Raw genomic sequence first — 12005 nt, forward strand, 5'->3', positions numbered from 1 at the left:
TTAACAATTTTAGTCTTTGCATCTGCACTCAAAATACTGAGAATTGTATTATATTATGGTCACTTGACCCTAGTGGTTCAATCACCTCTACACCCTCAATTCTATCCTGATTATTACAAAATACTAAATCCAGACAGGCTTCACCCCTTGTTGGTGCTTGAACATGCTGTGTTAGAAAACAGTCACTGATTACTTCTAAAAACTCCTACTCTTGTGCTCCTCCATCTACAAGGTTATCCCGATTAATATTTGGAGTCAATATTAGCAGTGTTGACCCTTCTTTTTCAAGACCTCTGCAAATCGCCCTGGCATGCTGTCGATCAACTTCTGGGCCAACTCCTGACTGATGTCAGCCCATTATTGCATAATCAATGCTTGGAATTTGACAGAATTTATGGGTTTTTGTTTGTCTACAAGTTCTCAATGGGATTAAGGTCTGGAGAGTTTCCTGGCCATGGACCCAAAATTTCGATGTTTTGTTCCCCGAATCACTTAGTTATCACTTTTGCCTTATGGCACAGTGCTCCATCACTCTGGAAAAGGCATTGTTTGTCACCAAACTGTTCTTGGATGGTTGGGAGAAGTTGCTCTCAGAAGATGTTTTGGTACCATTCTTTATTCATGGCTATGTTCTTAGGCAAAATTGTGAGCCCACTCCCTTGGCTGAGAAGCAACCCCACACATGAATTGCCTCAGGATGCTTTACTGTTGGCATGACACAGGATGATGGTAGCTCTTACCTTTTCTTCTCTGGACAATCTTTATTCCAGGTGCCCCAAGCAATTGGAAAGGGGATTCATCAGACTTTACCCCCAGTCCTCAGCAGTCCAATCCCTGTAGTTTTTGCAAAATATCGTTGTGTTCCTGATGTTTTTCTTGGAGAGAAGTGACTTCTTTGCTGCCCTTTTTGACACCAGGTCATTCTCCAAAAGTCTTTGCCTCACTGTGCGTGCAGATGCATTCATACATGCCTGCTTCAGTTTCTGAGCAACTGCCATTCCTGGGCAAGCTCTGCACTGGTGTTGTCCCGATCTTGAGCTGTTGAACATTTTGGGTTCATGGCCAGGAAACACCCCAGACCTTTATCCCATAAAGAGAATCCTCAAGAGGCAGGTGGGCAAACAAACAACCCACAAATTCTGACAAACTCCAAGTATTGATTATGCAATAATGGGCTGCCATCAGTCGGGATTTGGCCCAGAAGTTGACTAACAGCATGCCAGGGTAAATTGCAGAGGTCTTGAAAAAGAAGGGCCAACACTGCAAATATTGACTCTTTGCATAAACTTAATGTAATTGTCAATAAAAGCCTTTGAAACTTATGTAATTCTTGTAATTTTTACTTCAGTATACCATAGAAACATTCAACAAAAAGATCTAAAAACACTGAAGCAGCAGACCTTGTGAAAATGTAATATTTGTGTCATTCTCAAAATTTTTGGCCGAAGCTATACACCCCATAAACGCCTAAGCGTATATATAGTTTTAACAACACAATAGCCACAGGCCACGCTTTATGACACCATCTCAATGTTTTTTAACAAATTCAAATATGTCATACTTGCTGCCATTTCAGAGGGATTTCGGCCAGTGGTGCCAATTCACTTCTCTCTTATTCACCGATTCAGTTGAAGTACTACAACTTGCCTTAAGAAGTGTCCTGAGCTGCCTCAAAAGCTTTCATATTATAATCTGTGCAGTTAGCCAATAAAAGGTGTCATTTTGCTTCACTTCTCATTGTATCCATAACGGCTAACACGGTACAATACCATACTGCTACTGTATGCTGCTAGTAGTGTTTATATAATAGAGTGAAGAATGTGTTTCAGTATCAAATGTACAGTTGATTCTCTCTTTGCGTATAATTTTCCTTATGTTCAATTTCTCCATGCAGTTAATTTATTAAAAAGAGCCTGAATATGAATACATTTGGTTGAATTCCACCAAGTTTCCACTGAATCCTATTTGCAAACTCATGCTTTCTGGATAAAATGAAATTAAAAGTAGCTGTGGAGAAGACATGTTTTCTAAGAAATTAGGCTATGTGAAAAAGTAGTGTCTTTAAAAATTTGTAGTTGATTTTGTATTTTTACAGTGGGAGTAGGCATGATACTAAATTCAAAGATCTTTTATGTAATTATTATTCATGGTTGTTAGATGTTCAGAGACCCACATACTCAAGGGCAGACCGTGTATATTTGATATTCTTAGTGAATTTGATCAATTTGATTGATCAAAATAGCACAAGGTGAACTGTAGAAAGAAAGTATATAATAAATTTTTGTTCCAAATTGTGGGGAAAAAAGCATTTTTCTATTAGCATATTTTCTAATTCTTATTCCTGATTGGTATTTAGGCGGTAGTGCCATGGCATGTTTAGGCCTAGCCAAGTGTGTTTTTTTTTTTTTTAAAGCATACTATACAGCCCTCATTAAACATAATGTGTCTTTTATTTTAGGACAATGTGGTTTTCCTGAATCTTATCCAGACATTAGTCTTCTAGAGAAATTTCAGACAGAGAACGAGTTTCCTGAAGGGCATGAAGTTTTATATCAGTGCAGTCCAGGTTTCCAACAAACCAATGGAACAGCCAATAGTATATGCAAAGATGGCAAATGGACTGCAGTGCAGGTAACGTGTGAACGTAAGTACAAAGTCTGTTGTTAATAATGAATCAAAGGGCAATGGAATGTTTTACATGAGCCACTTCTCTTTCTGAACAATAGATTCTTTTGTCAAGAAGTGAGCTGCTCAGTGTTACACAGTAATAACATAGCATTAGATCTGTCCTGCCTGATATTTATTAATCTTGTAATCTTATTTAATTTTTTCCCTTAAGCTTTGCTATGCAATCATGTAACTGAATTGCATAATAACAAATACATTTCAGGAAAGTTTATGGAAAAACAAATTTTTTTGTAATAAGTTACAATCAAGGTTGGTATGCAAATACAGGAGAAAGTCTACACATACACGGTGTACCTTTGCTTGCTTCATTGATTTTACTAATGGTTAATATTATATAGGGTGGCGCAGTGGGTAGCGCTGCTGCCTCGCAGTTGGGAGATCTGGGGACCTGGGTTCGATTCCTGGGTCCTCCCTGCGTGGAGTTTGCATGTTCTCCCCGTGTCTGCGTGGGTTTCCTCCGGGCGGTCCGGTTTCCTCCCACAGTCCAAAGACATGCAGGTTAGGTGGATTGGCGATTCTAAATTGGCCCTAGTGTGTGCTTGGTGTGTGGGTGTGTTTGTGTGTGTCCTGCGGTGGGTTGGCACCCTGCCCAGGATTGTTTCCTGCCTTGTGCCCTGTGTTGGCTGGGATTGGCTCCAGCAGACCCCCGTGACCCTGTGTTTGGATGGATTCAGCGGGTTGGAAAATGGATGGATGGATGGATGGATTAATATTATATATTTTGTTTGTGTGTGTGTTTTTTTTTTTTTTTTTTTTTTTTTTTTTTTTTTTTTTTTTAAACCCTACCAGGTGACTAAATTAGTAAAGAGTAAATGACAGGCTTTAGCGAGCCTGATAGTGTGTCTTCACTTCCTGGAGACAGCAATTCAAGCATAAACATCCCCACTGAAGTGTTTGTTTCTTTTCTAATGCAGATTCTATTATATTTTGAAAAAAAAAAATCTGTCTTTAGTAATTACATTTATATAGTGCTTTTCTAGCTACTCAAAGTACTTTACATAGACAGAGGGGAACCACTTCAACAACCACCAATGTGTAGCAGCCACATGGATGATGTGATAGTAGTCATTATTGCACCAGCACACCCACCACACATTAGCAATTATTTGGTAAAGGGGTGAGAGGGGGGCTATTTAGGGACAGGGTTGAAGAGCCTTTTCCTTCAAGTTAATTGGGTTCCCAAGAGTCCATACGACCTGGATGGTTTTACTCCATTTATGCACATATGGTTTATACATTTAAATTTGATTTCTCCATCCTTGAGTTTTCTGTACTTTTTATTGGGGATCATGCACTGAAGTTGCCAGTCTATATTGCATTAAAAATAATTTGGCAGAAAAATAAACTTTGCTAAGCTACCTATTTCCTATGTGTTCAAGTCCCATTTCCTAAGCCCCCCCCCCCCCCCCCCCAATCTAATACAGTACCTTACTAAATTCATTTTTTCCTGGACAACTAATTTAATTTATCTATAAGCACTCTTTTTAGCTGCTTATAAGTCTGTTACTATATTTATTTCAAATTCTATGATAAGAAATTTGTTTCTTTGTTGTCAATATGGCAAGAATGAAAGGCAGACTGTTCAAAGTTGCATGGCTCCTCAGGAGATTTCTGTCCCTGTATTTCTGCTAGAAGCTGCATTCACACTTGTGAATGTTACAATTTTATACTGTTTTCTCTTAATAGCTTTCAACTTATAGATTAACAGTTTGTTTTTTCTGTCTTCTATCAGCTTGTTTTGTAGTGTTTTGCATATATTGGAGAACTATGAGCTAAAAGTTTGTAGAATCTGAAGATGGAATGTCAGCTTTTAAAAAATGAGAGGGAGTATAAGGTTTTCATCCCATTTTAATTAAGACATTCTGCCTGATGTTGTGCTCACTGACTCACTTTAAGGTCATGTAGTCTTATTAAAGGCATATCCTTCTTCACAGATTGTACATTTAAAAATAAGAGCGACGCTAGATGCAGAATTGGAAGCGCAGTCCCAGAAACTTTCAGAAAAAGGAATTTTTAGTGAAGATTGAATCTTAAATACCGTGGTCCCTGATGCTGATGAAAAACAGGCATTTAAGGGGTGGGGTACAGTGAAACCTCAGTTCACGACCATAATTCGTTCCAAAACTCTGGTCGTAAACCGAGTTGGTCGTGAACCGAAGCAATTTCTCCCATAGGATTGTATGTAAATACAATTAATCCGTTCCAGACCGTACGAACTGTATGTATATATATATATTTTTTAGTTTTTAAGCACAAATATAGTTAATTATACCATAGAATGCACAGCGTAATGGTAAACTAAATGTAAAAACATTGAATAACACTGAGAAAACCTTGAACAGAAAAAACTAACACTGCAATAGTTTGCGCTATACTACTAGGAACCACTCGCTAAAAGCAAACAAAACAAGCCTTCTCTACCTTATGCGTCCCTCGCTCGCTCTCTCGCACCTGTGTGTGTGTGCGTGCGTGCTGTCTCTCTTTTGCGAGCCTGAAGTGCCTATGTGTGTGTCTCTCTAGAGCGCTCCTGTGTGTGTGCGCGCCTGTCTCGCAGTGCTCCTGTGTGTGTGCCGGCTCTCTCTGTCTCACGCTGCCTGTGTGTGTGCGCGCCTCTGTCTCTCGCTCTGCCTCTGTGTGTGTGTGTGCCACGCTCTCTCTCGCTGCACAGGAAATGCACAGGGAGAGACTGAACATGTACAAACCGAAAGGGAACCTGGCTTGTTCGTATACCGAGTGTGTGGTCGTGAACCGAGGCAAAAGTTTGGCGAACTTTTTGGTCGTAAACCGAGTTGTACGTGTACCGAGACGTTCGTGAACCGAGGTTCCACTGTATATGGTGAGCTTAAGTTATTTTTTTTTGTGCAACAAGTGTAAACATGGTCCAAGAGAGCTGTGTGTTGGAATGAACCCATATGCAAAAACAGTGAATTTTCCCCTTTTTTATATTGCTATTTATTAACTAGTAAATAGCCATGGCAGCTGTCACCTCTAAATTGGAAAAAAATGGGTACAGATAAAGGATGGCTGGATGCTACTCAATTTTATTCCCAAGAGCTGCACAAAGAATTTAATAGTATATTTATATTTTAAACATGGTGTGTTCTGACAGTGTGCTTGTGGAAGCATGGCATTCTGGTAAAATGACTTGTAAAGTAAATCTCCTGCTTCAGTATTTAATTTGTTTTTGTTACTTTTTTTCAAAATTCACTTTTACTAGTTTATCTTATGGGAACCTTTCATATTACATGGAAAAAGGGAAACAAGAAATTTAATTTGGATAATGGTGTCAGCAAAATAAGTAAATGTAAATTATTTCAAATTATTACAAAATAGTTTTGTCTGCCCCATTCACAGAAGTACTGTAAGTTTAAAAAAATAGGTAAAACTTGAACCAGAGCATAAAACTAATTAATACATTCATGAAATTTTAAGTTCACAAATGGACAGGGTGTGATTTATATTTGTACTTCAACCACATAAATAAGCACTACATTTTAATGAAAGAGAAAGCATCCTTATTGGCTAAATGGTTTATCTGGTTTAAATGGTTTTATTGCAACTTTAAATGAAGAGTGATAAAAAATAAACACTCCTAACCCCAGACCCTATCAGCCGCCAGCTGTCCTTGTCAGTCCTCATGCCTGAGTTGTACAAAATTCACAATAAACCATATGATGCAAAGAGGTGAGAAATTACTAAGACTAGGGGGCTTCACCCACTGCTTGCTTCATTCGCTAACTCCCCTGCCTGCGCTATGCGCCAGCAACTTCACGTCTCTGCCGTATGCGTATGTGGATTTCACTTTCACCAAACAACAAATCTTTTAATTCTTGCGTATACGCCACTTCATTGGGGAGAAACACTACTTTTCCTTGATGGCAACATGAATTAGACAATCTACAAGTCTCCGACTTAAAGTTTAAAGCCAAACAGTATCTACATACTTCTGTCATATTACCTATGTCCATATATTCAATCCATTTTCGCTTTTACCTTTTCATCAATATCGCATTGAATTTTGCTTCTGTGTTTGGAATTACATCGTGACAATGCAACGTATAACAGCCTTTAAGTGAATATTATTTCTTTCTCTCTACATGAACTGTGTCTGACAATAGCATTCACACAAATGAGAAATGATTGGACCATGTGCATGGTTGTAAATGTTTTAGATGTGTCAGGACTTTTCCAAATCTCTTTGCATAAAGTCTTGTCTCGTGGGGCTTGAAATTTTCTCTCGTGGGATTTCACTTTCACCAAACAACAAATCTTTTAATTCTCATGGATACACCTGTTCATTGGGAAGAAACACTCATGTTGCCATCAGGGAAAAGTAATTAGACGATCTAAAGTCTCTGACTTAAAGTTGAAATCCGAGCAATATATTCCATCTCTTTTCACTGTTCCGTTATTTCATCGAGTAATAATTTCCATTAGTTTGCGCTAATACAATCTTTATTATCATTTTTTTGAGACTTTTGAATTTTCGTACTTCCATTCTCTCTAACCTGCTCTGCATGTGAATGGCACCAACGTTTTTGAATTCTTTACGACGTTCTACTTTGTCATCTACTCTTTGTCTACTCTTGTCTCTTTCTGGCCCCTGTCATGGTTAAATCTCTTGGCACAAAGTCTCTTCTCGCGGGACATGAAGGTGTCTCTCTGAGAAAGTCATGTCTCATCCCAAGATTTTTTTATATAAAAGAGAGATATATGGGATAAATACATCTGCTAAATAAATATTAATCGTGATGAATCACTCTCACTGATTATTAGAATTCATTTGATCAGTTTGTGAATCACATAAAGATTAATACTACCCAAAGCTTGCATGAAAGAGGGACACCACATGTTCTAGGCTCTGCGGTAGCCCCATTGTGCACAACTGGCACAGATTAACCCGTAACATGAATTGTATGATTTTCTGTGTTCTTTGTCAGTTTTGGCCATGAACAGAGTCTGAAATTCACTTTTGCAAATGCCATTCACCCTGTATTGTGGAGTGTAAATACAATATTTGTGGTTGTGGATGGTTGGGAGGAGTATTAGAACTGTCCTTGAATGAATAATGAATTCTAAGGAGACAAAAACAGTATCAAAAATGTAAGCAATGCTTAAATGTGAAGGGTTGCTAAAATAACACACAGAAGGAGAAGGATTAACAATGGGATTAACAAGAGTTTAAAAATAAATAAACAATAAACCCACTGCTACTCTTGAACTGACTTACAGGTTTTAAACATCTATTGTAAATGTCATAGTACCCCCAGAAATCATTTCCTTTTTCAGCCCCTTTACTTTTCATTCTTGTCCATCTAGCCTTTCTTCTACTTGCTAGATGACTCCTCATGTCTCACTTCTGACATCAAGCAGAATGACTGAATGACTGGAAAGGACATTTAAGTCCCAACCTAAGACCACATCTGGGTCACTTTCTATTCCTGAAGAAATACATTGGAGTCCAAGGATTGGGCTCATTTTGACCAAGGACCCCAGACTAGAATAACGGGGCGGAAAAGATAAAGGGTTACTGTAGTATTCTGGCCCTTGTTATGTCTGGGACTGATGGGACCCAGCAGCCACTAGTCCTCTTGAGTCATGTCTTCCTTGAACCTTAACTAGGGTCCTAGATAACCAAAACCTGCAAGATATTTCATCCTGGATGGAAACATTTCACTGGCAAGCCAATTTGTTTTTCTTACTAGTCTATAATTCCTCTGCAATAAACTGTGGTGTCTACTATACCAGCCCTGACCAGACACTTCTTATAAGAATCATTTAAGATTTAAGAGCTACAGGGCATGACAGAGTTGAGGACTGAGCTAGCAACACTCCTTTAAAGTCCAAACAATATGTTAATCGGTAATCCATGCTACCTTCCAAAGGAACCGATGCTGTTATTGTACTATTTTCTAAATTTTTAGGTATCAGATGCAAACCTCCGGAGAATATGACAAATGGGATGTTCAGTATTTCGAGTGGCATCTTCTATGGAGATAAAATTTATGCTTCTTGTTTCAAAGGGTGAGTAGAGATTTGATGCTAATCAATAGATTAAAGACAACAAAGAATGCATTTTTGATAGCTCCTTTTCTCTTTAGTACTCCAGCCAGATCTACACTTCCTGCAAATTGACACTGAATACCCCTCTTAGCCCAGGATGTATTCTGCAGTGGTGGCTGGATTACTTGGAAGGGAGTTAGGTGAAACGACGTAATTAAGAAGTGTTGGGGAGAAATAACAAAAGGAAACCTAACTGGTTGTTTCAGACCTTAACAAGTCCCTTCTGACTCCTATCCAAAAACAGGAACCTAATAGGTATCTTGTTGAAGATCTTGCAAATAGTTGCTTAGCTTAACCAGCCACAAAGCAGAATTTTGCTGTCTACCTACATTAACTGGTTTCTGTGAACAAAACAAAATATATTCACTCCACAAAGGAACAACTGGACACACAATGTACAGTATGAAAAGTAGCCCATTACTTTGGTCATTCCCAACTTATTTCAAGGAAAGTTGTGATTCTTTTTTAAATAATGGAAGGCTACACATAATTTTGGCAATGTCTGTTCAATAAGGTTTTCCAGCCACAAAATCTTCTGCTGGAAACTTCAACAATAATAAAGGCAGGCATGTGCTGCAGGAATCTAGGTGAACTGCAGTAAGTGGAAGACAAACGAGTCTCTTCCATAAAGTGAACAGGATCTTTAATATAATCTATGAGAATTGTGGTTGGTCAAGCTCCTTTATTCTTTTAAGTATACTTACACCCCACACATAATACATTAAAAATGAATTTAAAGTAAACTAAATGCACTCCTGCATTCTTATTATGTGAAATGTTTAGGTTAATTTGAGTGAGGCAGTTAACATTCACTAATTTTCAGAACTGCTGTTAAATATTTTTTTGTTTCTCCATTTTGTTAGTTATATGCTTGTGGGCAGAAGCTACAGACAATGCCTAGCTAATGGTGTACTGGATGGAATAAATCCACAATGTGTAGAAGGTAAGTCTTTTTTCTTATTCTTTTCAGTTGCAACCTAAATCTTTTAGGACAAACGTGTGACCTTTGAAAGGATGTGACAGAAAGTCCAGTTATTCATCCCACACAGTAACTAGGCTCTGTCACCAGTGTAAGACAAAATTGTATTGCCCTCTTTTCTATATCAAGGCTCAAGATAGTTTGCTTCTCCAGCCTCCTCCTCACTGACACTTAACATCCAAAGACAGCTCGGTTACAGTGCAACTTTCATAGGTGTTGGCCTCTGTTTGGAATTTAAGCTTTACACTGACCATCTATTAAGATTGCATCAATCATAATTGAGTGACACTGATAACAGCTCAAACAATTGGTGAGAAAAATGATTGTAAATCGACCATATCAACCAAAATGATAGGCTTATCTTCATCCAGTAAACCAATGACAAAATATTTTCTCCTTCCTTTTTAAACTAGTGTAAGTCTAAATTAAACTGCTCTCTACCTGGCTTTAAGTTGTATACCCAGTATATAGCGTGTGGTCGTACCAAGGGCTGGAATTACCCTTCTACAACAAAGGATAATCTAGTGCAGTGTTGGAGAATAAGAGATCCAAATCCATTATGGAAGGCCTTGCTCTGAGTGCCAAATCGGGTCCAGCCTCACTAAAGGTCATTGCACAAACAAGAGAGACCCATGTACAAGCAGCACTCCTATCTGGCTGAAGGACGTAAAAGAGGAACACTGTGAAACCTCAAAAGACTAACTGCACTTATAGCTAGCAAGTGCAAGGTGAGACCAATACAGAGAGAAGCATCTGGAGAGAAAAGACCAAGAAAACAAAAGGAATCACTTGAAATGATGGGAATTGAGCCATTAGTAAACTGTTTATACTATTATCCTAAGACTGCATTTTTTGTAATGTCATAGTTACAGTGAATCCGGAAAGTATTCACAGCGCATCACTTTTTCCATATTTTGTTATGTTACAGCCTTATTCCAAAATGGATTTAATTCATTTTTTCCCTCAGAATTCTACACACAACACCCCATAATAACAACGTGAAAAAAGTTTACTTGAGGTTTTTGCAAATTTAGTCTTCACAGCCTTTGCTCAATACTTTGTCGATGCACCTTTGGCAGCAATTACAGCCTCAAGACTTTTTGAATATGATGCCACAAGCTTGGCACACCTATCCTTGGCCAGTTTCGCCCATTCCTCTTTGCAGCACCTCTCAAGCTCCATCAGGTTGGATGGGAAGCATTGGTGCACAGCCATTTTAAGATCTCTCCAGAGATGTTCAATCGGATTCAAGTCTGGGCCACTCAAGGACATTCACAGAGTTGTCCTGAAGCCACTCCTTTGATATCTTGGCTGTGTGTTTAGGGTCGTTGTCCTGCTGAAAGATGAACCGTCGCCCCAGTCTGAGGTCAAGAGCGCTCTGGAGCAGATTTTAATCCAGGATGTCCCTGTACATTGCTGCAGTCATCTTTCCCTTTATCTTGACTAGTCTCCCAGTTCCTGCCGCTGAAAAACATCCCCACAGCCTGATGCTGCCACCACCATGCTTCACTGTAGGAATGGTATTGGCCTGGTGATGAGCGGTGCCTGGTTTCCTCCAAACGTGACGCCTGGCATTCACACCAAAGAGTTCAATCTTTGTCTTATCAGACCAGAGAATTTTCTTTTTCATGGTCTGAGAGTCCTTCAGGTGCCTTTTGGCAAACTCCAGGCGGGCTGCCATGTGCCTTTTACTAAGGAGTGGCTTCTGTCTAGCCACTCTACCATACAGGCCTGATTGGTGGATTGCTGCAGAGATGGTTGTCCTTCTGGAAGGTTCTCCTCTCTCCACAGAGGACCTCTGGAGCTCTGACAGAGTGACCATCGGGTTCTTGGTCACCTCCCTGACTAAGGCCCTTCTCCCCCAGTCACTCAGTTTAGATGGCCGGCCAGCTCTAGGAAGAGTCCTGGTGGTTTTGAACTTCTTCCACTTATGGATGATGGAGGCCACTGTGCTCATTAGGACCTTCAAAGCAACAGAAATTTTTCTGTAACCTTCCCCAGATTTGTGACTCGAGACAATCTTGTCTCGGAGGTCTACAGACAATTCCTTTGACTTCATGCTTGGTGTGTGCTCTGACATGAACTGTCAACTGTGGGACCTTGTATAGACAGGTGTGTGCCTTTCCAAATCATGTCCAATCAACTGAATTTACCACAGGTGGACTCCAATTAAGCTGCAGAAACATCTCAAGGATGATCAGGGGAAACAGGATACACCTGAGCTCAATTTTGACCTTCATGGCAAAGGCTGTGAATACTTATGTACATGTGCTTT

At 39.3% G+C, this 12005-nt stretch overlaps 2 protein-coding genes across 2 annotated transcripts in view; both read left to right on the plus strand.

Annotated features, from left to right (window-relative positions):
- The window catches only part of LOC114647906 (C4b-binding protein alpha chain-like), a 522597-nt gene that overhangs the window by 344234 nt on the left and 166358 nt on the right, over positions 1-12005 (plus strand). The window lies entirely within an intron of this gene.
- Positions 1-12005, plus strand: part of LOC114644297 (complement component receptor 1-like protein) — a 109154-nt gene that overhangs the window by 19079 nt on the left and 78070 nt on the right. The window contains exons 2-4 of the mRNA XM_051924815.1: positions 2459-2644; positions 8613-8712; positions 9615-9694. Coding sequence (XP_051780775.1) covers positions 2459-2644; positions 8613-8712; positions 9615-9694 — 366 coding nt within the window. The remainder of the gene's footprint in view (positions 1-2458; positions 2645-8612; positions 8713-9614; positions 9695-12005) is intronic.

This window comes from Erpetoichthys calabaricus, chromosome 3 (genome assembly GCF_900747795.2).
Source record: "Erpetoichthys calabaricus chromosome 3, fErpCal1.3, whole genome shotgun sequence".
Classification (NCBI taxonomy): Eukaryota; Metazoa; Chordata; class Cladistia; order Polypteriformes; family Polypteridae; genus Erpetoichthys; species Erpetoichthys calabaricus.